Raw genomic sequence first — 27,694 nt, 5'->3', positions numbered from 1 at the left:
GTGTACTAGCTTACGCCGTAGCCTACGCAAGTGGACTACGCCGTTGTGAGCGTTTATACTTGTGCGTTGGTGTGTCTATGTCTATCTGCAATTCACCGCCAAAACTCTAGTTGGTGGTGGGGTCTCTATGCCACTGTATTGAGTTTCAACACGAAGAACCTCGAACTTCAAACAATGGCAACTGAAACTGAAGGAGGGTGAATTTTCTGTGCTTGTCCAGCTACTGAGAGACATAGATGAGGAAATGCATTTCAGATATTTTCGGATGTCGACAGGTAGATTTGACAATTTGGTTCATCGTCTCCAACCATTTATTTCACATCAGTGTACACACAGTATACTCAGAGATGGGCAATTACCATTCGAGTTTTAGCTTCAGGTGGAAGTCAACAGGCTGTAGCAGCTAGCTACAAACTGGCGTCATGCACAGGGTCCTCCATAATTTCAGAGGTCTGTAAAGCTTTATGGAAAGCATGGCAGCCAGAGCTCCTTCCCTGCCCTTCAGTCGCCCAATGGGAAGCTACTGCAACGTAGGAGGAAACGCGATGTTACCAAGCGGACCAATCACAGTTGTTGTGGTCTGTGTCACTGTGACACATAGTTACATTTTGGGAGAGGTGCGCGTTAGGCTATGGCGTAGGGTTCGCCGTAGAGTACAGTGTAGGGTACGCTGCTATGGCATACATTTGACGTACAAATGTAAATCAGCCTTCAGTCTTGTCTTTACCACATCTTTCCTATATTGAGGTGATCAGGGTGAGCACAATATTCCAAGTGTAGTCTAACTAGATTTTTATAGAACTACAACATTACCTCGTGATTCTTGAACTCAATCCCCTAACGAATAAAGATGAGCACACCATATGCATTCTTAACAACCTTATTAACTTCTGTGACATTTTTGAGAGATCTATGGATGTGGACCCAAAGATCCCTCTGTTCCTCCACACTGCTAAGAAACCTGCCAATAACACTGTATTCTGCCTTAAAATTCAACTTTCCAAAGTATATCAATTCACACTATTCTGGGTTGAACTTCATCTGCCATTCCCTAGCCCAGCACCCAGCCCAGCTCTGCTTCCTATAAATGTCTGGTTGTAACACTCAACAACCTTCTACACTATCCACAATAGCACCAATCCAAGTTATTTATAAAAATCACAAAGAGGTGTTGTCCCAAAACAGATCCCCGCAGAACACCACTGTTAACCAACCTCCAGGCAAAATACTTCCTTAAGTGCTTGTAAATCCCCTCTCTAAGAATCTTCTCTAATTATTTGTCGGCCACTGAAATAAGACTCATTGGTCTATAAGTCCTAGACTTATCCCTACTCCCTTTCTTGAACAAAGGAATAACATTTGCCACCCTCCAATCATCTGGTGCTACTCCTGGGGCCAATGAGGACGCAAAGATCATCGCCAAAGGTGCAGCATTCTCTTCCCTCAATAATCTGGGATATATCCAGCCCGGGTCCTGGGATTCAGCGATTGTTCTGTTTTTCCAAAGTTCCAGCACATCATCTTAACATCTAAATCAGAATCAGATTCAGATTTAATATCACCGACATATGTTGTGGAATTTGTTAACTTTACGGCAGCAGTACAATGAAAAACACGATAAATACAGAGAAAAAAACTAAGTTACATTAGTATATATATGTCTGTTAAATAGTTTAAGCAGCGCAAAATAACATAAAAAAGTAGTGAGGTGGTATTCATGGGTTCAGTGTCTACTTAGAAATTGGATGGCAGAGAGGAAGAAGCTGGTCTTGAATCACTGAGTGTGTGCCTTCAGGATTCTGCACCTTCTTCCTGACAATTTCAGTGTGAAGAGGCATGTCCTGGGTAGTAGGGAACTTAACAATGGATGCCACCTTCCTAAAGCACTGCTCCTTGGAGATGTCTTGAATACTATAGAGGCTAGTACTCATGATGGAAATGACTAATTTTACAAGTTTCTGCAACTTATTTTGATGTTCAAACATATCAGCCTTTTAATGCTGTCCTCCAGAATGTTAAGGCCACACTCACTGAAGCAAAATATTCATGAAGGACCCCTCTACCTCCTCCCAAATGCTTTCCTCTTTTATCCCTGATTCATCCTATCCTCACTCAAGTCATACTCCTACTCTTCGTATGCATGTAGTACCCCTTGGGGCCTTCTCAATCCCTCATGTAGTTCTCCTGCGTCTATTCTTAAGCTCCTTGGTTGCCTTTCATCTCTGATCCTTGCGCCCTGGACCTTAATGGTCTTTCTTCTTTCTTTCTCTTGCCTTACCATCCCTTTCCTACCTCAATGAGACAAACCTATACAGAACCTCATGCAAGCATTCTCTAAACAAAGTCATATTTCCATAGTGTATTTATCTGAGTACATCTGTTCCCTATTTATACTTCCAAGTTCCTGCCTAATAACAACATAATCCCCTTCCAAGTTATATACTTTCCCATACCATCTGCTTCTATCCCTCTCCAAGGCTATTGTAAAGCTTGGAGTTGTGGTCACTGTCTCCAAAATGCTCACCCATGAAGAGATCTGACACCTACCAGCATTCATTGACTAGTGTCAGATCCAATGTGGATCCTTATAAATCTTTTCTGGACCTTTTCTAATAGATACACATTCTTACAATGCGATGACCAAAAATCAACACAGTGCTTGTTTAAGAATCAGCTTTATTATCACGGATATGTTGTTAATTTGTTGTTTTATGGTAGCAGTACAGTGCAAGATATTTTTAAAAAAGCTATAAATTGAAAATGGAGTGCAAAAAAAAACAAAAGTAAAAAAGTGTTTATGGGTTCATGAACTATTCAATAATCTGATGGTGAAGGGGAAGAAGTTGTTCCTATGTTGTGTGGGGGGGCATCATGCACCTGTATTCTTCCCCAATGGTAGTAACAAAAATAGCACATGACCAGATGGTGAGCGTCTTTATTGATGGATGCCATCTTCCTGAAGTACTACCTCTTGAAGATAACATAGAAACATAGAAAACCTACAGCACAATACAGGCCCTTTGGCCCACAAAGCTGTGCCGAACACGTCCTTACCTTAGAAATTACCTAGGGTTACACATAGCCCTCTATTTTTCTAAGCTCCATATACCTATCCAAAAGTCTCTTAAAAGACCCTATTGTATCCGCCTCCACCACCGTCGCTGGCAGCCCATTCCACGCATTCACCACTCTCTACATAAAAAACTTACCCCTGACATCTCTGTACCTACTTCCAAACACCTTAAAACTGTGCTCTCTCGTGCTAGCCATCTCAGCCCTGGTAAAAGCCTCTCATCATCTCGTACACCTCTATCAGGTCACCTCTCATCCTCCGTCATAACATACCATAATTATTCAGCACAACTTCCCTGCTTTTATACTTTCCATATGAATAAAGCCCAGAGTTTTTTTATGTTTTAGTAACTGTTTCCTCCGCTTTCCTTTCCTCATTCAATAATTTATGTACACATATGCTCAGGTCGCTCTTAGGGTGAATAATAGACACCTGACACCTGTTCTCAGTATAAAACTGGAATATATCATTAATAATATAACCGTAGGGCACTTAGAAAAGTATAATCAAAATGGTTTTAGTGAAGTTCACGTTGTGTTTGGACAGTCTAAACATTCTTGGGACTTTTGAGGAATGCAGAAAGGTTCAAAGATCCATCTCCACATCTATTTATAGAACTTGGGCAGTGGATTCAGGTGTATGGCTTAGTCTGACAAAATGAAGAATGGTGAAATCTGTAACCATTGGTCAGCTATCAGGTAACCAGAAAATATTTAGCTAATATGCTGCTGGTGGAATTCCCACAACGGAAAATCAGGAGGAACTATCCTTAAACCTTTAACTATTTTGTGTACAGTCACTTTAGATTTTCTTGCCATTGTATCATGACCCCACTCTGGCAATTTTGTGTAGTGGCTTTGTACTACAGCCTTTCCATAATAAAAGTATTTAAATCAAAATCCTGCAGATGGAAATAAAATGCTAAAAACGCTAAGCAGCTCAAACACTGTTTGTATGGAGAGAACAGACAGAATTTAGAGAACATATTGTAATTTGTGGACTAAGAGACTAAAATCTTTTTTTTTTAACTTCCTCTCACTAATCAGAATCATAGAGCAATTTAGTATGGATACAGGCCCTTTGGTCCATTGAGACCATGCTAACAGCAGTGCCCACCCAGCCTGCCCCTCTAGATACCTGTACAAGTGTCTCTTAAATTATAACATTATGCTTGGCTCAATCACTACCAGATGCACACCACCCTCTTATTGGAAAAGTGATCCATCAGGTCCTTTTTTAAATCTTTAGGCTCACACCCTAAATCCATACACACTAGTTTTGGACACCCCTTCGGGAAAAGATTTATTATCCACCTTATCTGTGCCTAAGCTGTCTCCAGCACTCCCTTGGGTGTGCTGGTTGTTAACACAAACAACACATTTCACTGTATTCTTCGATATACATGTGATAAATGAACTTCTATCTTGAAACCTGCCTCTCATAATTTTAAATATATCTATAAGGTCACCACTCGCCCCATTCTACATTCCAAGGAATAAAGACAGTCTAGTCAATCTTTCCCTCTTACTTAGGCCCTCTAGTTATGAAGTCCATCTTCGTAAATCTTTTCTGCACTATTGAGTTTAACCACATCTTTCCTATTCCTGGTGACCTAAACTCAGCAGTATTCGAAGACTGAGTTCACCAGTGACTTAGACAACTGCAACTTTACATATCAACTCCTATACTCAGTGCCCTAATTGATGAAGGCCAGTGTGCTAAACAACTTTCTTACCATCCGGTTGACCTGTGGCACTGATTTCAATGAACTATGACTTTGTATTCCAAATTCCCCTGTTCCATTGCACCCAATAGTCCTGAATATAAGATTCTGCAGATGCTGGAAATCTTAAGCAACATACACAAAATGCTGGAAGAACTCAGCAAACCAGACAGCATCTGCAGAGGAAAATAAGTCCAAAGGACTATGGAGCATATACTCAATTACTATGGAGTCTGTCCTACACTAATTTGACTTTCTATATTGAAATTCATTTACCACTAAGACTACTTCCTTAAGTGGTCAAGATCCCTTCCCATAGTCTATAATAACCATATTTGCTATTAACAATAGCTAATTTAGTGCAATCTGCAAACTTATTTATCAGGCTTTGTCCATTTAGACCCAAATCATTTGTATGATGTGAATCAATGAAAGGTGCTCAACAATTGTGGTAGGGCTTGAATACTATCAACTCTTATAAAGTTAAATCAAGTGACATGGGCAACAACAGGGCTTCACTTCCAGATGAGCTCAATCCCTTCCATGTTCACTTTGACCATCAAAACAATGAGGAACCATCACGAACTCCCACAGTTCCCGATGATCCTGTGATTTCAGTCTCTGAGGTTGACGTGCGAACAGCCTTCAGGTGGGTATACCCACAAACTGCATCTGGCCCAAATGGGATACCTGGCCAAGTACTAAAGACCTGTGTTGATCAACTGGCTGGAGTGCCACTGAGATATTTAACCTCTCACTTCGGCATTCTGGGGTACTCACCTGCTTCAAGCAGGCTTTAATTATACCAGTGCCTAAGAAGAGCGTGGTGACCTGTCTCAATGACTATCATCCAGTAGCTCTTACATTTACAGTGAGGAACTGTTTTGAGAGGATGATGATGAAACATATCAACTCCTGTTTCAGAAGTGATTTGGATCTGCTCCAATTTGTATACTGAAACAATTGGAGCACAGCAGATACCATCTTGTGGGCTCTTCACTCAACCCTGGAACAGTGACAGCAAAGCTGCATACATAAGGTTGTTCTTTATCGACTGCACCTCAGCATTCAATAACATCATCCCCTCAAAACTAATCAATATCCTCCAATATCCCTTTGTGGAATTGGATCTTCAATTTCTCATTTACAAAGCCTAGTCACTTTAGATTGGCAACAACATCTCCTCCAGTAACTCCATCAGTACAGGTGCACTACGAGGCCGTGTGCTTAGCCCCCTGCTCTACTCGCTTTACACTTACAATTGTGTGGTGAAGCACAGCTCCAATGCTATGTTCAAGTTTACTGACAACACCACTATCGTAAGCCAAATGAAAGGTGAGGATAAATCAGCATATAGGAGGGAGATTGAAAATCTGGCTGAGCAACAACCTCTTACTCATTGTCAGCAAGACCAAGGAGCTCATTATTGACTTCAGGAGAAGATAACCAGAGGTGGACAGGGTCAGCAACTTTAAATTTCTTGGAGTTATTATTTCTGAGGACCTGACCTGGGCCCAGCATGTAAGTGCAATTATGAAGAAAGCACATTAGCACCTCTAGTTCCTTAGGAGTTTGCGAAGATTCAGGGTGACATCTAAAAACTTGCCAAACTTCTATGGATGTGTAGTGGAGAGTATATTGGCTAGCTACATCTCAGCCCAGTATTGAAACACCAGTGCCCTTGAATGGAAAATCCTACAAACAGTAATGGATATGGCCCTGTTCATCATGGGTAAAGCCCTCCCCATTATTGAACACATCTACACAATGTCCAGGAAAGCAGCATCCATCATCAGCGAACCCCACTACCCTAGATCTGCTGTCTTCTCGCTGCTGCCATCAGGTGGAAGGTACAGGAGCCTCAGGACTTACACCTCTAGGTTCAAGAACAGCTATTACCTCTCAGCCATCAGGCTTTTGAACCAAGGGGGATAACTGTTATGATTGTTATTCTAATATAGATTTATTGAGTATGCCTGTAAGAAGATTAATTTCAGCGTTGTATATGGTCACAAATATGTCCTTTGACAATAAATTTACTTTGAACTTTAAATAATGACTAACCAGGGTCCTAGCACTGACACCACTGGTCACTGGTGAAAGTTCTGAACAACCTTCAACCACCACCCTCCAGTTCCTACCTCCGAGCCAATTTTAAAGCTTCCTTACTGATCCTGGATTCAGGAAACTAACCAAAGTTAGTTTCCTGGATTAATATGACATTAAAGTCCCCAGAAGGTTATTTTCTAACAATGGATAATTACTTCCGTGTTAGGCAAATGGTTAAGGTGTCGGTCTAGTGATCTGAAGGTCGCTAGTTCGAGCCTCAGCTGAGGCAACATGTTGTGTCCTTGAGCAAGGCACTTAACCACACATTGCTCTGCGACGACACCGGTGCCAAGCTGTATCGGCCCTAGTGCTCTTCCCTTGGACAACATTGGTGGCATGGAGAGGGGAGACTTGTAGCATAGGCAACTGCTGTTCTTCCATACAACCTTGCCCAGGCCTGCGCCCTGGAAACCTTCCAAGGTGCAAATCCATGGTCTCACGAGACTAACAGATGCCTATATTATAATACCTCCAGCGCTGGCTTTGAGTTCACATTTCCAAGTCATCCATCCAAGTCTCTAGATTACTAATCCAGAAATAAGTATTATATTAACATCACTACCAAGAAATCTAACCTAAGAACATTTTTTAAATCACAGTTGGGCAATAATTCTTAATTTCATTTTACAGAAACATGTGGAGGATTGTTAATGAAGGATCATGAACTTCTCAACTCTCCAGGATTTCCAGATTTATATCCAAACAATCTTCATTGCATATGGCTAGTTAGAACACCTAATTATAAAAATAAAGTAAGTAATTCTGTAACAAAATATTGCAACTGCTGGTGGCAGATATTTATCAAGTCCAAGGGCACTGTCATCAGAGACCTTTAATTACTTCTTTATACACGTAATCATCACATGTAATGATTGAGGAAATCTGAATGCCAATTAATGCCACAGTATACAAAAATACACATTAGTGTGACTTTTTCATTTTTAAATAAGAACACTTAAAAATAGTAGTGGACCAGTTAGAGCCTTGCAGCTGTTTTCATGGATTCATACCTCTCTGTAATTCAACTCCCATTTCACCTAAGATCTTAGATTAACAAAATTTATCGGATTTAAAATGTGTCAGTTGTTGTTAGAAAGGAGTTTGAAGTTTCTTCTAATCTTTCTGCATTGAAATTCTTTGCAAGTTGACTCCAAAAAAAAACATTGCTCTGATTTTTAAATATTCTCCCTTGCGATCAGACTTTTGATTCAAAATACTTACTATTAGTCTATAAACACAAGATTCTGCAGAGCCGCTAATCCAGAATAACACACACAAAATGCTGGAGGAACTCAGTAGGTCAGAGAGCATCTATGGAAAAGAATAAACAGTTGATGTTTCAAGTTCAAGTTTAGTTTATTGTCATTCATCTGTAAAAATATATATCACCAAATGAAACAAGGTACACAACACACTACATATTATTCAAACTCTTAACACAAAGTAATATTATCACAAATAATAAGGTGCATATACGTTACAAGTTAAAAAGTAAGCAGTATAATGTTACCGGCGCTTCGTACGTGATGAGACCTGGGTGGTGGCAGGGAGTTCAGTAATCTTTGAGCCTGGGGGGCAGAAGCTGTTTCCCATCCTAACAGTTCTTGTCCTAATACTACAGTACCTCCTACCTGATAGTGCGGGGGTTGGGGTGGGGGAGGAATGGTCAAAGAGAATGTTGGCCAGATGGGAGGGATTATTGACAATGCTAAAGGCTCTGCATTCATGGCACTACTAATAAATATCTCCAATGGGTGGAAGAGAGACCCCAATTATTCTCTTAGAAGTCCTCACAATCCTTAGTAGGGACTTGCTGTCAGAAGCCTTACAATTCCTGTGCCAGACAGTAATGCAGCTGGTCAGGACCCTATTGATGGTGTAAAAATTGGTAAAAAATATGGACGAGGCCAGTTTACCCATCAGCTTCTGAGAGATTATCAAGATGAAGTCAATAACAGCATCCTAGCATATGAGGCACCATTTTCTAGGTGGTCCTGGACAGAGTGGAGAACAGAAGCTATGGCATTATCAGTGGACCGACCTGAGTGATAATCGAACTGGGAAGGGTCCAATGTAGCATAAAAATGAGATTTATGCAATCAATAACCAGTTGCTTAAAGCTCTTCATTATTGTTGCAATCAATGCCACTCGACAGTAGTGGCTGAGGCAGGTTATTATAATCCGCTTGGCCACTGGGATGATTGTAGTCACCTTGAAGTCTGAAGGGGCAGTGGATTGTTCTAAAAGGATGTTGAAGATGTCTATTAGAACCTCAGTTAACTGAGCTGCCCGGTCCCTCAGCACCCGACCACGTACAATACAGGCCCCACAGCTTTATGTGGGTTGTCCCTGGCTAAGGACTTCCTCACATCAGCTGTATCCTGACAGTGTGCCTGGTCCTCAAGGAAAGGGACCACTGGCTCATTATTCCATGCAATAAACCAAGTGTAACAAGCATTCAACATATCAGAAAGAAGCATCACTGTCATTGATGTGCTAGGTGGACTTGTAGTCCGTTATGGTCTGGATGCCCTGTCATATGCACCTCATACTTCTGGTGTCACAGAATGGCTGTATGTTCTCTATGACTAATCCCATTTTTCCTTCCTGATGCCACGGGAAAGCTGACCTGAAGTCTTACTGTATGACCTGAAGGGAGCTCATGTGTTTGATAACAGTGACATCCTCAGTGTAGTTCTCTATGTAGTTGGTGACAGATCTCTCATATTCATTGTTGTAAATGTGATGGTCAGAGGTAGCCACCTCCCTGAACATGTTCCAACACCGTCCTGGAAACTGAGGTGGTTCTTTCTGGCTACGTCTCCCCTTGAGATGCTATGACACTTTTTCATTTGTGTAGCATGACAGATAAGTGGTCATTGAATCGTTGTGGAGATGGAGAGCTACTTTGTATGCACCAGGGACGTTGGTATAAATCAGGTCTAAAGTATTCTCACCTCTCGTAGCAAAATCAACATGCTGGTAGAATTTAGGCAAGACTGTTTTTAAGTTAGCATAGTTGAAGACACCAGCAACTATAAAGAAATGATCAGGGTGTGTGGTTTGCAAGCCACAGATGGCGCCATAAAGCTCATGCAGCGTTTCCCAAGAATTAGCATGGTGCGGTGGGGGGCGGGCAGTGTGGGTGATGTATACAAGCACAATCGCAATGGCAGTGAGCTCTCTTGGTAAATAGAAGAGCCTGCACTTCACCATTAAGAATTCTACCATAGACAAACAGTGGCTCATCATTACCAAAGTGTTCACACACCAGTTCTTATTAACATAGGTACTTACAGCTCCATTGCAGGACTTGCCAGAGATCACAGGAATTCTCTCAAGGTGAACCATCCAGATGAATGGTATTTTGGAGCCATATTTTTGTTAGAATAAGAGGGCAGCTATCCTCCATCTCATGCTGATTCAGTCTTTCTTCTTTAATGATTGCTTCAATCACTTTCCTGACTGCAGATGTTAAGCTAACAGACCTGTAGATACCCACCTTTTGCCTATATCCATTTTAAACAGTGGTATGGCATTATAAACAGTGGTCTTCTAATCCACTGGGATCTGCCCGGTGCCCAGAGAATTTTGGTTAATTATCACAAGTGCGTCTACTATAACTTCCACTATTTCTTGCATCCCAACAGGACCAGGAACTTGTCGAATTTTAGGCCCACTAGTTTGCTCATCACTGCCTCTTCAGTGAGAGTGTCTGTATCAAGGTCCTCACCTCCCATTGCTTTCATAACTTGTTTTTATATTTTGTGTTTGTTTACTTTCATTATCTATCTTCCCTAGTTTTTTGTTGCTTTATAACATTTTCCCGATCTTGCAGTTTCCCATAGTCTTGGTGACTTTGTATGCAACTAGGAGATGCAAAATGAAGATGACTGGCAAAAGAACTGTGATGAAAGTAAATTTATTCTACATTTGGTTAGGAACTGAAATACCTTTCAGTAGCAGAAGAAACAAATTGACTTGTAGACAAAAGTGATCTGCATTATTATCTCGAAGGAGGGATTTTGCAGAGCATCAGGGATAGTTGTACTAGTTGGATTATTCTTACATAGGGCCTGTGAGCTGAGTAGCTTTGTTTCATGGTGTAGCCATTATAGGACCTGGTACCACTACACTGCCTTAATTATTTTAATGTAGTTCTTTAATGAAATGTTTGTCCTACTGTCCCAAAAAACATATTTGCAAGCTCTTTATGATTAGACTCTTCAGGCCAAGAAGACAATAGTTTAATCGAAGGACTGCATTAAAGTAGTTTAGGAAGTGTAATGGTATCAGGTCAAAGGGCAATGAAAAATATAAATTGACATCAAATGAAATTAGTAAAGGATCAATATTGCAGTACCACTTCCTCATTTGCATCCCCTCCTCCCCCACTACTCCTTGCTTGAAAATTCTATAACCTGCAATGTTGAGTTGCCCATTCATCAAACAGAGAGCAGCACATCACAGGAGCATGCCGATTTAAACTACACGTCTGCCCCTCAGGGCCTCTATTCCTCAATTCCATGTCCGTTCATGTGCTTATCTAAATTCCTCTTGGATGTTTATACCTGCTCCTATCATTTCCCTGAAATTTACATTCCAGGCACCCATAATTTTCTGTGTAAAAAGATATCCCAAGTAAATCTTCCTTACTCTTTCCCCATCTGACCTCTCTAATATTTGACATTACTACCCTCGGAAGAAAGACTGTCTATCTATCCTGTCTTTGCCCGTCATCATTTTATATATTGTACTTATATCAGGTCACCTCTCAACCTCCAATGTTCCAGAGAAAATAATTAACCTCTTACAGCCATTTCTCTCTAATCCAAGCAATATCCTCCACATTCTTCCTGTAATACAAATCCAAACATGGCCTAACCAAAACTTTATACAGCTGCAATGTGAATTTCCAACTTTTGGACTCAGCACTCTGATCAATGAAGTGAAGCTTGCTATATGTCTTCTACTCTGTTGCACTTTCTGGAAACTATGGCCTTGGACCTCCAGATTCCTCCTAAATCAATGCATCTAAGGATCTTCACTAGTCCATGTAGTTTCAAGATGGCGACATAGCTAGTCACAGCAGCCACTCCAGCTCCAACTATTGGTGTAATTATTCATCCTTTACATCTTTTTTTATGATCGCAAGACACTGCTGCATATTAGGAACACCAAGTACTTCACGTCTACCTCACTAGTGAGTTGTTGAACTGCAGATGAGTTCCCCAGCATAGGCTTATTGCACACCGTGTTGTTGCCTGCTACAGACACCCAGTGGAGATGCTGTTGAAAGCAGTGCACAAGGAAGCAGTTATTTATGAGAGACTAAAGGCAAAACTCTTTAGACCAGCTCTCCTGATATTTCTGCTTTCAAATGTTCAATTGCTAGAAAATAAACTAGATTACCTGCATCCGAGACTGAATCAGTGTTAGATGAAGGACAGCTGTATGCTTATTCTGACGGAAACGTGGCTCCAGGATACCATCCCTGAAGCAGCCTTCCAGCTAGAGGGTTTCATCTCTTTTTGGACCAACAAAATTCCCATGATCTCTATTAAGATCTGAAGTGATGGTGTATGTAGCTACATCAATAAAGACTGGTGTGTAAACAGTTGGGTAGTGACAACCCACAGTTCATCTATGGTAGAGTTTTTAATGGTGATGTGCAGGCCCTTCAATTTACTGAGGGAGTTCACTGCCATTGTGATTGTGGCTAAGACCATAAGAGAAATGAACAGAATTAGGTGATTCAGTAATCTCTCATTTATTTTCTTTCTCAACCCAATTCTCTCCCCCTACTCCCCATAATCGTTGACACCATTAATCAAGAACCTAGCACCCTCTGTTATAAATGTACCCAATGACTTGACTTGACTTGACCTTCACAGCCATCTGTGGTAATTAATTCCACAGATTCACCACCCACTGGCTGAAGAAATTTCTCCTCATCTCTGTTCTAAAGGGATGTCCTTCTATTCTGAGACTCTGTCTGATCCAAGACTCTTCTTTTACTGGAAACTTTCTCTCCACATCCATTCTATCTAAGCCATTCAAAATTTGGTTGGCTGCAATGAGATCCCCCTAATTCATATACACCCAGTGAGTACAGGCCCAGAGCCATCAAACACTCCTCATAGATTAAATCCTTCATTCCCAGGGTCATTCTTGTGGACCTCCTCTGGACTTTCTCCAATGCCAGCACATCTTTTAGATATGAGGCCCAAAACTGCTCACAATATTCCAAATGCGGTCTTGACCAATGCCTTACAAAGCTTCAGTATTATATCCTTGCTTTTATGCTCTCAAATTGAATGCTCACATTGCATTTGTCTTCCTTACGATCACCTCCCCCTTCAAGTTAACCGCTAAGAAATCTTGTGCTAGGGTTATTGAATTTTCTCCCCATTTTGAAAATAAACTGCACCTTTTCTCCTTCTTCCAAAGTGCATGACCAGACACTTCCCTACTTTGTATTCCATCTGGCACTTCTTTACCCATACAGTACTCCTAATCTGTCCAGGTCCTTCTGCAGACTCACTGCTTCCTGAGCACTGTCTACCTCTTCACCAATGTTTGTATTGTCCCCAAAGCTAGTAATTCCATTCTCCAGATTGTTAACATATTAACATGACAAGTGCAAAACCCAACATCTATCCCTGTGGAACACTGCTAGTCACCAGCAGCCAACTTTGTCAAAGACCTTCTGAAAATCCAAACAAACAGCATCATCCAGTGACTCTCTTTTGTCTGTCCTGCCTGTTATTTCCTCAAAAATTCAAACAGGTTTGTCAGGAAAGGTTTCCCCTCAAGGAAACCATGCTGACTTTGGCCTGTTTTATCATGTGCCTTTAAATACCCTGAAACCCCAGCCTTAATAATGGACTCTAACATCTTGCCCACTACCAAAGTCAGGCTAATTGGCCTATAATTTCCTAGCTTCTACCTTCCTCCCTTCTTAAACAGTGGAGTAATATTTGCAATTTTCTAGTCCTCTGGAACTATTCCAATATCCAGTATCCAGTATTGTTGAAAGATTATTCCTAATGCCTTCATAATCTCTTTAGCTACGTCTTTCAGAACCCTGGGGTGTATAACAGATCGAAGTGACTTTTCTACTTTCTGAGCTTTCAGCTTCCTAAGCACCTTCTCATTAGTCATTAGTAATAGCAACTACTACTTTCCCCTGGCACTGTTGCACTTCTGGCATGCTGCTGGTGTCTTCCACAGTGAAGGCTGATGTAAAATACTTAGTTAGTGCATCCGCCATTTCTTTGTTCCCCATTACGGTCTTCTACCATCCTTTTCCAGCAGTCCACTATTCACTTTTGCCTTTCTCTTACTCTTTATATATCTAAAAAAATACTTCTGGTATCCTCTTTTATGTTATTGGCTGGCTTATCTTCATGTTTCATTTTATATCTCCATATTGTTTTTTTAGTGGCCTTCTGTTGGTTTTCAAAACCTTCCCAATCCTCTCACTTCCCTCTAATTTTTTCTATATTGTATACCCTCTCTTTCACTTTTATGCTGTCACGTTTGCCTCTTCCTCACTTTAGAATGCTTCTTCTTTGGGATAAGTCAATCCTGCATCATCCAAATTACTCCCTGAAACACTAGCCATTATTACTCTACTGTCATCCCTTCTATATCCCCTTCTGATCAACTTTGGCCAGCTCCTCTCTCATGCCTCTGTTGTTTCCTTTACCTCATTGTAATACTGATACATCAGACTTAGTTGTTTTTAAAGTTCATAGGAATAGTTTTGGGCACAGGGAGACAGGTTAGGATTAGGTTAGGTTTTAGGGATAGGGATGTGGAGGAGTTAGAGGTCAGACCTCCGCTCTATTATCCATGTTCAAAGTCCAGTGATGCGCCTGGTTAACAAAGTTCATCTGCAGTCTAGGTCTCCACTCAGTGGTTGAAGGCCAGCGATATGGACAGGTGATGAAGGACATCCATGGATGTTGGGCTGTCCCAAGTTGGTGGATCCTGGGATCGGATGTCTGTGCGAACAGAAAAACAGAAAGCACAAGGAGGCCCGAGAGCCTGCGAGTTGGCACACCCAATGTTTGAGTCTGGAGTTTGGAGTTTCATCATCGCCTTGTCCATGGGTGAAAAAAGCTGCAGAAGGTTGTAAATCTAGTCAGCTTAATCTTGGGTACTAACCTACAAAGTACCCAGGACATCTTTAGGAAGTGGTGTCTCAGAAAGTCAGCGTCCATTATTAAAGACCTCCAGCACCCAAAGCATGCACACTTCTCACTGTTACCATCAGGTAGGAGGTACAGAAGCCTGAAGGCACACACTCAGCGATTCAGAAACAGCTGCTTCCCCTCTGCCATCCAATTTCTAAATGGACTTTGAAGCTTTGGACACTACCTCGCTTTTTTTAATATACATTATTTCTGTTTTTGCACATTTTTTAAAATAATTATTCAATATATGTAATTGATTTATTTGTTTATTATGTTTTATTTTATTTATTATTTCTCTCTCTCTCTCTCTCTCTCTTTCTCTCTCTCTCTCTCTCTCTCTCTGCTAGATTATGTATTGCATTGAACTGCTGCTGCTAAGTTAACAAATTTCACGTCATGTGCCGGTGATAATAAACCTGATTCTGATTCTGATTCTGAAAGTCATCTCATAGGCATTCTATAAATTCCTTCAATTAGGATCCAGCACCAACCTGATTTTCCCCAATCTACATGCATATTGAAATTCTTATTGACCATCGTAACTTCGTAACTTTATTACATGCCTTTTCTATCTCCCATTGTAATTTGTACCCCATATATGAGCTGCTGTCTGGAGGCCTGTATATGACTCCCATCAGGGTCTTTTTATCCTTGCAGTTTCTTAACTCTACCCACAAGGATTGCATGTCTTCTGATTCTATGTCACATTTTTCTAAGAATTTAATTTCAATTCCACCCCAACTGCCTGTCCCTTTGATACGATGTGTATCCTTGGATGTTAAACTCCCACTTCTGATTTTCCTTCAACCATAACTCAGTCATGTCATTCCCGCCAATTTCGAACTGCGCAACTCTTTTCAATTTTGTTTCCATTTTGCCTGAAGTTAATTTTTTTTATCCCTTTCTAAACTTTTTGTCTTATTCTTTATTCTAGAGACTTCAATAACCTCTCCTGCATTCTACTTTCCTTTTACTTTATCCTACTTTTCCAAACTCAAAGCCCATCCTCAGACCTAGTTATATGATTTGGGAGAACCCTAATCCTATCATAGTTCAGATGGAACCTGTCCCATTGAAACAGTTGTCAATGTCCCACATATTCAAACCCAATCTTTGAGCCACGCATTTAGCTCTCTGACGTCTGTGCCTGTTTGCACATGACTCAGTTAACAATCCTGAGATTACTATCTTTTTTGGTTCTGTGTTTTAAATTTTGCCCTTCGCTGCTCAAATTCTCTCATTAGAACCCCTTTTGTTCTCCCTACATCGTTGGTGCTCATGTGGACAAGGACAACTGGATCTTTTCCTTCCCATTCCAGATTTCTCAGCAAGTCAGATGAAATGTCCCGAACATGGGCATTGGGCTGACAACCCAGCCCTTGGGACTCTCGATCCCTGTTTCAGAGAATTGTATCTATTTCCCTGACTATACTATCCCCAAGTACTACAACATTTTGCTCAACACCCTGCTGTTGAATGAGTTCCTGAACCATGTTGCTACTGTTTGGTTACTCCTATTTCCTATAGCCTCCACTCTCAACCTCACATAGTTCCCAGAATTATGTTGTAGAACCTCCTTCTTTTTACCTATGTCATTAGTACCAATGTGGACCTCAACCTCTGATAATTTACTCTTCCAATGGAATGCTCTAAAGTGATTGTGAAATATGAGATACTTTTTGTCACAGTATGAACCCAAGAAGCAAATACATGATTAAAGCTGGAGTTGTGGCAGATGCTGTCCAAAAAGTCTTTTGTGATTTGCTGCAGTGTTTTGCATAAATTGTGCACACTACTAGCGACAGAGCAAATGGATGTTTTTTTAAGGAGAGGGGTGGACACTGACAAGGTGTCTGCTCTGTTTGGTTTCACATGAATTCCTGTATTATCTTAACTTTACCCAAGTAGACAAGTGGCAATGAGAATTGTGCTTGAAAGACCAGAATAACTGAACAAACTTGAATTTCCAATTGGCTTTTATCTTCAGACAATTGAAGACAAATCTTACAATGATAAAGATATTCTCAAATTTCTTCTTTAAGAGATTGTTCATTTTCTTCTGCTTATTGATTTTTGGTTTTGTTACAGTATTTTTGAATAATTTTTCATAACCAGTCTGTTATAATTCTGTTTATTTTTCACAGATCTTCTTGCAATTTACTAAATTTCAAGTAGAACAGTTTATTAACTGTTATTCCGACCGTGTAATAATTTATGATGGTGAAAGTTTAGTGTCTCCTGTTCTTGATGGACCAACTTGTGGTTCAGAAAATCCAGCAGTAGTATCATCTGGAGGATCTTTATTAGTGGAATTTTTCTCCTCACGCATATGGAGAGCATTTGGTTTCAGTGCAAAGTTTCAATTTGGTAATACTCTCATCTAGTTAGAGTTCATATATTTATTTGACTTTCTGTATGTTTTCAAACTGTTCTGTTTAATAAATATTTTCTCCCTTTCAGTTGAATGTGGTTATACATTGACAGACAAAAAGGGCAATATTAATTTTAGAACTTGGAAAAAAGCTAATTCAAGACAAAGATGTTGGTGGGCCCTGCTAATGCCAAGAGCATTTAAGGTACTGTACAAAAACAAAAATACTGTGAGTATATCTTAGAAGTATTTATGTTTTATAAACCCTAAACTATTTTTAAAAATCCTAGAAATTCAGATTTGAATATTCGGTAAGTTGACATCTACTTTGAACGGAGGAATCCTGAAGAAAATTAATATTAAATAACTTCTCGTGAGTTTTGAGTTATATTGAATAGTTGTTTTTAATTATAACATTTAATTTTACTTATTTGGCTCTGGATTCTGCTAAAAACTCTCTATGATAATATAGAGTAATCCTCCATGCATCCACAATCAGGCATTTTCAGTAAAAGCTATACCACTCAAATTGATCTTTTGTTCTGGAGCATGCTCGATTTCTTAAGTGTTGCAACCATATCTATCCAGGCCATGATGGGAGTTCCAGTGCACGCCTTTTAAGCCATTCGTATTATGAACAAGGATTGAGTGACTGCACTATAGCCATTGTGTTGTTTTTAATTAAGTGGGCTTGCTCACAGAAGGTAAAGAGTGGTTGTAGACAGGTGATATTCTGTATGGAGGTTGGTGACCAGTGGTGTGCTTCAGGGATCTGTTCTGGGACCTCTTCTCTTTGTGATTTTTATAAATGACCTGGATGAGGAAGTGGAGAGATGGGTTAGTAAATTTGCTGATGACACAAAGGTTGGGGGTGTTGTGGACAGTGTGGAGGGCTGTCAGAGGTTACAGCAGGACATTGATAGGATGCAAAACTGGGCTGAGAAGTGGCAGATGGAGTTCAACCCAGATAAGTGTGAGGTGGTTCATTTTGGTAGGTCAAATATGATGGCAGAATATAGCATTAATGGTAAGACTCTTGGCAGCGTGGAGGATCAGAGGGATCTTGGGTCCGAGTCCATAGGACACTCAAAGCAGCTGCGCAGGGTGACTCTGTGGTTAAGAAGGCATACGGTGCATTGGCCTTCATCAATCGTGGGATTGAGTTTAAGAGCTGAGAGATAATATTACAGCTGTATAGGACCCTGATCAGATCCCTCTTGGAGTACTGTGCTCAGTTCTGGTCACCTCACTACAGGAAAAATGTGGACACTATAGAAAGGGTGCAGAGAAGATTTACAAGGATGTTGCCTGGATTGGGGAGCATGCCTTATGAGAATAGGTTGAGTGAACTTGGCCTTTTCTCCTTGGAGCGACGGAGAATGAGAGTAACCTGATAGAGGTGTACAAGATGATGCGAGGCATTGATCATGTGGATAGTCAGAGGCTTTTTCCCAGGGCTCAAATGGCCATCACGAGAAGACTCAGTTTTAAGGTGCTTGAAAGTAGGTACAGAGGGGATGTCAGGGGTAAGTTTTTTTTTTACGCAGAGTGGTGAGTGCGTGGAACAGGCTGCCGGCAACGGTGGTGGAGGCGGATACAATAGGGTCTTTTAAGAGGCTCATGGATAGTTACATGGAGCTTCGAAAAATAGAGGGCTATGGGTAAACCTAGGTAATTTCTAAAGCAAGTACATGTTCGCCAAAGGGCCTGTATTGTACTGTAGGTTTTCTATGTTTCTAATTTATCATGCCCAAGAGAGAGGCACTTGCTTTTTTATAAATTAAGATGTCATTATTGCAGGCAATTAACGTGGGTATAGTTTCAAATCTGGGTATTTATCTAGGTCTTGCAATATTGCAATGGGCTGTCCCATTAGTAAAAATATTTTTAAAATTGGAAATAATCTTTGTGCATCTGCTGCATTCACAGCTTAACGGATTTCTCTGTGAGTCAGAAACCAAATCAGAGTGTGCTTAAAATGTATGTAAAACCTATGCACGCGCGCGTGCGCGCACACACACACACACACACACACACACACATCCAAACTGACACATAAACACACACGCACATGCGCGGGCTAGGCTCATTAGTACCCTGTTGAGTGTTTGCCCCACTCTTCAGCAACATAAGCAGGTCAACATTCTTCTCCCCAGCTCTGGCTATACACCTGTCTCAAGTTCCCCATTCCCAGCTCCAGATGAGTGCTTGTTCCATATCCTTGCTCCCATTAGGAAAGGACAGTGATAGACTCTACAGTATGTGATGCTAGTAATCCAAATACAATCAATCCTCCAGCTCTTTCAATTTCAAAATTGGATGAAATATTTTCATTTGCAGATATGGATGGTGTAATTCTGTTCCGTATTTCCAAATATGTTGTTTTAAGTAGTAATTTGAATTAGATGATTCCTGTACAGTCTGAATTGATCCAGTTAGTGCTTAAATAGGATATGATGCAGCATTGATAAATCTTCTGCCTGACTTAGGATATAAGTTCATTCTGTGTTACAATGGTAAGGCTGTCCAAATTTCATGGCACCATTCCAGTTTTCCAGTATAGGACAAGGATTGACTCAATTAGATGCCAGGTATGCAGATATATCATTCCTGACCACAAATTTACACATATCCCTGACTCCCAGCTTCAGTTGGAAAACTCACTTTTCCATCCAGGTCTCTAACAGTACAGCTTTCCACATTCACAAACTTCAGTCTGACTTCACAATCTCAAATATCTTCCTCTGGCCACAAATGTATCCATGGTCTGGTTTTCTGGCTCTGGTGACGAAACTACTCACATCTTTTGGCAACATTTGCAAAACTATCCATATTCCCATCCCTTAGCTCCAGTCACCCATGTATTATATTCCACTTCCTGTCTCTGACTATAAATCTGAGTTTGATAGCAAACGAACAGCTCCCAATATTTAATATATTTACACTCTAATGTAATTCAATGCTGTTAAGCATCCTGCCAACCAACTGTAATTTGTTTATCCATTTGATCTCCCAAAGTGCAACTGCTCACACTTTTGAAATTAAAGTGCCTTTTGCCATTTCTCTGCCCATATTTGTAACTGATCTACATCCTGTCCTATCCATTGACAGTCTTCTTCACTGTCTACAACACCACCGATCTTTGTGTTATTTGCAAACTTACCTACCCATCCAGCCACATTTTTATCCAAGTCACAGACAGCAGACATCTCAGTACAAATCCATGGAATATTACTGGTCATGGACCTCCAGCCAGAATAAGACCCATTGACTTCTACACTGTATCTTCTTTGGGCAAGCTAATTCCAAATGCAAGTGGCCAAGTCACTGTGGATCCTATGCATCTTAAATCTTCTGGATAAAGTTTGTTGAATGCCTTACTAAGATCTATATTGGCAAAATGCACTACTCCATCTTTATTGATCATCTTCGAAACCTCCTCAAAAAACTGAATCAAATTAGTAAGAAATGACCATTCCCACGCAAAGCCATGCTGACCATCCCTAATTAGGCTATACTTTTCCAATTGCTCATAATCACTAAGAATCCTCTCCAGTAGCTTCCTGGCCATGACATGAGACTCTCTGGTCTATAATTTCCAGGATTATCTCCATTTTCCTTCCTGGATAGAGGATAAACAGGTCCTCTGGGACCTTGCCTATGGCTAGAAAAGACACAAATATATTGGTCAAGATCCCAGCCATCTCATCTCTTGTCTTTCTCTGTGTAACCTGGGGCATATCTCCTGAGACCCTGGGGACATATACCTTAATATTCTTCAAAAGACAAAACACCACCTCTTTGTTTATCTCAAAAGGTTCTGACGTATTAGCATATTCCAGAATGATCTCACTGTGTGAATCTCCTTCGTGAATATCAATGCAAAGTACTTATTTAGGAACTTACCCATATCCTCTGCCTCCAAGCCTATTTATCTTCTTAATCCCAAAACTATTTGACCTGATGTACTGGTTCCCATTCAGTTCTGATTTAAATTCCAGCCTCTCATCTGCCCCACTACACATTTGGATCCCACCTTCACACACACCCCCCCCCCCCCGCCACCACTACCACCCGCCATAACAGATCTAGTTTAAATTCTCTCTAGTAGCATGAGCAAGTCTGCCCACCTGGAGGTTAGACCCCTCCAGTTCAAGTACAACCTATTTCTCTTGTACAGATCACCTCTGTCCCAGAATATATGCCAATGATCCAAAAGTATGTATTCTTGTTCCCTCCTCCAACCCTTCAGCCACACGTTCATCTGCCAAACCATCCTTTTCTTGCCTTCACTACCACATGACACTGGGAATAATTCAGAGATTGCTCTGCATGAGGTCCTGTTTTTTATAACCTTCTTCTTAACTTGGTATATTCACTCTGCAGGACCTCTTCTATCTACCTGCATAATTTATGTCAATATCCACCACAACCTCTGGCTGCTCAGCCTCCTATTTCAGAACGTTCTGCAATTGTTCATAGACATCCTTGACCCTGGTACCAGGAAGGCAGCATATCATCCTGGAGTCCCTTTTGCAGCCACAGAATCTCCTCTGTACTCTCTAACTAGGAAATTTCCTATCACTAGAGTCACGTCTAGCTTCACCCTTCCCTGCTGAGCCTCAGAGCTGTTACTAGTATCACAGATCTGGCTGCTGCTGCTGATTTTCCTGTTTTCAAGGGGATTAGCCACCGGAAATCCTGCATTGCCTGCTTACCTTTCATGATAATCACCCAGCTACCTGCAGCGTGCATCTTAGGTATGGCCACCTCACTTAAACGGTTATCTATGATGCTCTCAGCATCCCAGTTGATGTTCAGTGTGTCTGGACACATTTCTACAGAGGTTATTTTTTCCAGATATATAAAGAATAAAAGAGAGTGATTACTGAACTACTGGATAATGATGTTGGAGAAGAGGTAATAATGGAGGACAAAGAAATTGAAACAAACTCAATAATTTTCCACATATTGAGTGGGACTCCCATACTGTTAGGGGTCTAGATGGTTTAGAGTTTGTAAAATGTGTTCAAGAAAGTCTTCTAAATCAATATATAGAGGGACCAACTAGAGGGGATGCAATATTGGATCTCCTGTTAGGAAATGAGTTAGGACATGAGTTAGGACAAGTGACAGAAGTGTGTGTAGGGGAGCACTTTGGTTCCAGTGATCATAACACCATTAGTTTCAACTTGATCATGGAAAAGGATAGATCTGGTCCTAGAGTTGAGGTTCTGAACTGGAAGAAAGCCAAATTTGAACAAATGAGAAAGGATCTAAAAAGCGTGGATTAGGACAGGTTGTTCTCTGGCAAGGATGTGATCAGTAAGTGCGAAGCCTTCAAAGGAGAAATTTTGAGAGTGCAGAGCTTGTATGTTCCTGTCAGGATTAAAGGCAAAGTGAATAGGAATAAGGAACCTTGGTTCTCAAGGGATATTGCAACTCTGATAAAGAAGAAGAGAGAGTTGTATGACATGTATAGGAAAGAGGGAGTAAATAAGGTGCTTGAAGAGTATAAAAAGTGCAAGAAAATACGTAAGAAGGAAATCAGGAGGGCTAAAAGAAGACATGAGGTTGCCTTGGCAGTCAAAGTGAAGGATAATCCAAAGAGCTTTTACAGGTATATTAAGAGTAAGAGGATTGTAAGGAATACAATTGGTCCTCTTGAAGATCAGAGTGGCCGGCTGTGTGCGGAACCAAAAGAAATAGGGGAGATCTTAAATGGGTTTTTTGCGTCTGTATTTACTAAGGAAACTGGCATGAAGTCTATAGAATTAAAGGAAACAAGTAGTGGGATCATGGAAACTGTAAAGATTGAAAAGTAGGAGGTGCTTGCTATCTTGAGGCAAATTAAAGTGGATAAATCCCCAGGACCTGACAGGGTATTCCCTCGGACCTTGAAGGAGACTAGTGTTGAAATTGCAGGGGCCCTGGCAGATATATTTAAAATGTTGGTGTCTACGGGTGAGGTGCCAGAGGATTGGAGAATGGCTCATGTTGTTCTGTTGTTTAAAAAAGGATGAAAAAGTAATTCGGGAAATTATAGGCTGGTAAGTTTGACGTTGGTAGTGGGTAAGTTATTGGAGGGAGTACTAAGAGCCAGAATCTACAAGTATTTGGATAGACAGGGATTTATTAGGGAGAGTCAGCATGGCTTTGTGCGTGGTAGATCATGTTTGACCAATCTATTGGAGTTTTTTGAGGAGGTTACCAGGAAAGTGGATGAAGGGAAGGCAGTGGATGTTGTCTACATGGACTTCAGTAAGGCCTTTGACAAGGTCCCGCATGGGAGGTTAGTTAGGAAGATTCAGTCGCTAGGTATACATGGAGAGGTGGTAAATTGGATTAGGCATTGGCTCAATGGAAGAAGCCAAAGAGTGGTAGTAGAGGATTGCTTCTCTGAGTGGAGGTCTGTGACTAGTGGTGTGCCATAGGGATCAGTGCTGGGTCCATTGTTATTTGTCATCTATATCAATGATCTGGATGATAATGTGGTAAACTGGATCAGCAAATTTGCTGATGATACAAAGATTGGAGGTGCAGTGGACAGTAAGGAAGGTTTTCAAAGCTTGCAGAGGGACTTGGACCAGCTGGAAAAATGGGCTGAAAAATGGCAGATGGAGTTTAATACGGACAAGTGTGAGATATTGCACTTCGGAAGGACAAACCAAGGTAGAACATACAGGGTAAATGGTAAGGCACTGAGGAGTGCAGTAGAACAGAGGGATCTGGGAATACAGACACAAAATTCCCTAAAAGTGGCATCACAGGTAGATAGGGTCATAAAGAGAGCTTTTGGTACATTGGCCTTTATTAATCAAAGTATTGAGTATAAGAGCTGGAATGTTATGATGAGGTTTTACAAGGCATTGGTGAGGCCGAATCTCAAGTATTGTGTTCAGTTTTGATCACCAAATTACAGGAAGGATATTAATAAGGTTGAAAGAGTGCAGAGAAGGTTTACAAGGATGTTGCCGGGACTTGAGAAACTCAGTTACAGAGAAAGGTTGAATAGGTTAGGACTTTATTCCCTGGAGCGTAGAAGACTGAGGGGAGATTTGATAAAGGTATATAAAATTATGATGGGTATAGATAGAGTGAATGCAAGCAGGCTTTTTCCACTGAGGCAAGGGGAGAAAAAAACCAGAGGACATGGGTTAAGGGTGAGGGGGGAGAAGTTTAAAGGGAACATTAGGGGGGGCTCCTTCACACAGAGAGTGGTTGGAGTGTGGAATGAGCTGCCAGACGAGGTGGTAAATGTGGGTTCTTTTTTAACATTTAAGAATAAATTGGACAGATACATGGATGGGAGGTGTATGGAGGGATATGGTCCGTGTGCAGGTCAGTGGGACTAGGCAGAAGATGGTTCGGCACAGCCAAGAAGGGCCAAAAGGCCTGTTTCTGTGCTGCAGTTTTTCTATGGTTTCTAATTATTTTGTATTGGTCTTTACAATGGAATGCACCAGCTGTATGCCAGAAATGCAAGATAGTCGGGGCAGAAGCAATTACTAAGGAGAATGTGCTCGGGAACACGAAAGGTCTGAAAGTAAACTACACCCAAGATTCTAAAAGGGGTAGTTGAAGATGTTGTGGAGGCATTAGCAGTGATAGACAATAGACAATAGGTGCAGAAGTAGACCATTCGGCCCTTCGAGCCTGCACCGCCATTCTGAGATCATAGCTGATCATCTACTATCAGTACCCGTTTCCTACCTTGTCCCCATAACCCTTGATTCCCCTATCCATAAGATACCTATCTAGCTCCTTCTTGAAAGCATCCAGAGAAATGGCCTCCACTGCCTTATGAGGCAGCGTGTTCCACACCTCCACAACTCTCTGGGAGAAGAAGTTCCTCCTCAACTCTGTCCTAAATGACCTACCCCTTATTCTTAAACCATGCCCTCTGGTACTGGACTTTCCCAGCATCTGGAACATATTTCCTGCCTCTATCTTGTCCAATCCCTTAATAATCTTATATGTCTCAATCAGATCCTCCTCAATCTCCTTAATTCCAGCGTGTACAAGCCCAGTCTCTCTAACCTCTCTGCGTAAGACAGTCTGCACATCCCAGGAATTAACCTCGTGAATTAACCTAGCTGCACCTCCTCCACAACCAGGATGTCCTTCCTTAACCCCGGAGACCAAAACTGCACACAATACTCCAGGTGTGGTCTCACCAGGGCCCTGTACAATTGCATTTACCTTCAGAGACTGATGAACAAGTACTCCTAGATCTCTTTGTATTTCTCCCTTACCTAACTCCACACCGTTCAGATAATAATCTGCCTTCCTGTTCTTGCTCCCAAAGTGAATAACCTCACACTTATTCACATTAAACGCCATCTGCCAAGTTTCTGCCCACTCACCCAGCCTATCCAAGTCATCTTGAATTCTCCTAACATCCTCATCACGTCACACTGCCACCCAGCTTAGTATCATCAGCAAACTTGCTGATGTTATTCACAATGCCTTCCTCTAAATCATTGACGTAAATCGTAAACAGCTGTGGTCCCAATACCGAGCCCTGTGGCACCCCACTAGTCACCACCTGCCATTCCGAGAAACACCCATTCACTGCTACCCTTTGCTTTCTATCTGCCAACCAGTTTTCTATCCATGTCAATATCCTCCCAGTAATGCCATGAGCTCTGATTTTACCCACCAATCTCCTATGTGGTACCTTATCAAATGCCTTCTGAAAGTCAAGGTACACCACATCCACTGAATCTCCCGCGTCTATCTTCCTCGTTACATCCTCGAAAAACTCCAATAGATTAGTCAAGCATGATTTGCCCTTGGTAAATCCATGCTGGCTCGGCCCAATTCTGTCACTGCTATCAAGATACGCCGCTATTTCATTTTTAATGATGGACTCTAGCATCTTCCCCACTACTGATGTTAGGCTAACAGGGCGATAGTTCTCTGTTTTCTCCCTCCCTCCTTTCTTAAAAAATGGGATAACATTAGCCATTCGCCAATCCTCAGGAACTGATCCTGAATCTAAAGAACGTTGGAAAATGATCACCAATGCATCCGCAATTTCCAGAGCCACCTCCTTTAGTACCCTAGGATGCAGACCATCTGGACCTGGGGATTTGTTAGCCTTCAGTCCCATCAGTCTACTCATCACCATTTCCTTCCTAATGTCAATCTGTTTCAGTTCCTCTGTTACCCTATGTCCTTGGCCCCTCCATACATCTGGGAGATTGCTTGTGTCTTCCCTAGTGAAGACAGATCCAAAGTACTTATTAAATTCGTCTGCCATTTCTCTGTTTCTCATAACAATTTCTCCCAATTCATTCTCCTGTCTAGTAGTCTCTTAAACTTTCCGGGTGTATCCACCACTGACTCAGGCAGATCTTTCAAGAATCATTAGATTCGGGAATGGTTCCAAGGCACTGGAAAATTGCAAATGTCACTTCACTCTTTAAGAACAGAGAGAGTCAAAAGACAGGAAATTAAAGGTTATTTGGCCTGACATCAGTAGTTGGGAAGATGCTGGAGTCCATTATTAAGGATGAGGTTTGTAGGTACTTGGCACATAATAAAAAGGGTTAACATATGAGGAGAGTTTGACTGCTCTGGCCTGTACTCCCTAGACTTTAGAAGAATAAAGGGAGATCTCATTGAAATCTATCAAATATTAAAAGGACAACACACAAGATACTGGAGGAACTCAACCAGTCAGGCAGCATTTATGGAAATAAATAAACAGATGATTCAGGCTGAGTAACCTTCATCAGGACTGGAAAGGAAGGAGAAGCTGCCAGAATAATAAGCTGGGGGTGGGGGAGGAGTACAGGCTAGAAAGTGTTAGGTAAAGTCCGGTGGGTGGGGGAAGGGCTGAAGTAAGAAGCTGGGAGGTGAAAGGTACAGAAGAGAAAGGACTGGAGAAGAAGGAATCTGATAGGAGAGGAGAGTGGACTATCAGAGAAAGGGAAGGAGGAGGGGCACCGGGGGGAGGTGAAGAAGAAGTCATGACAGAAGAGGAGGCCATGGACAGACATGCCAGAATGGGAATGAGGATAGAAATTGAAATGGTCGGCCACCAGGTAATCCTGCTTTATTCTGATGGAGCGAAAGTGCTCGACAAAACAGTCCTCCAGTCTACTTTGGGTCTCACTAATGTGGAGGAGGCCACATCAGAAGCATCGGATACAGTAGACAACCCCAACAGATTCACAGGTGAAGTGTTGCCTCACCTGGAAGGACTGTT

General features: G+C 41.3%; 1 protein-coding gene across 6 annotated transcripts in view; it reads left to right on the top strand.

Moving 5' to 3' along the window:
- LOC140205050 (low choriolytic enzyme-like) overlaps positions 1 to 27,694 on the top strand; it is a 131,664-nt gene that overhangs the window by 72,601 nt on the left and 31,369 nt on the right. For 4 of the 6 annotated variants that reach the window (XM_072272161.1, XM_072272163.1, XM_072272162.1 and 1 more), the window contains 3 exons: positions 7,536 to 7,657; positions 17,252 to 17,474; positions 17,568 to 17,683. In XM_072272161.1, coding sequence (XP_072128262.1) covers positions 7,536 to 7,657; positions 17,252 to 17,474; positions 17,568 to 17,683 — 461 coding nt within the window. Of the gene's footprint in view, positions 1 to 7,535; positions 7,658 to 17,251; positions 17,475 to 17,567; positions 17,684 to 27,694 lie in introns of those variants that run through there. The other 2 variants (XM_072272164.1, XM_072272166.1) reach the window with 2 other exon arrangements.

The sequence above is a fragment of the Mobula birostris genome, chromosome 11 (assembly GCF_030028105.1).
Source record: "Mobula birostris isolate sMobBir1 chromosome 11, sMobBir1.hap1, whole genome shotgun sequence".
NCBI classification, from domain to species: Eukaryota; Metazoa; Chordata; class Chondrichthyes; order Myliobatiformes; family Myliobatidae; genus Mobula; species Mobula birostris.
The sequence above is the reverse complement of the archived record's forward strand: the minus strand, read 5'-3'. Positions and strand labels throughout refer to the sequence as shown.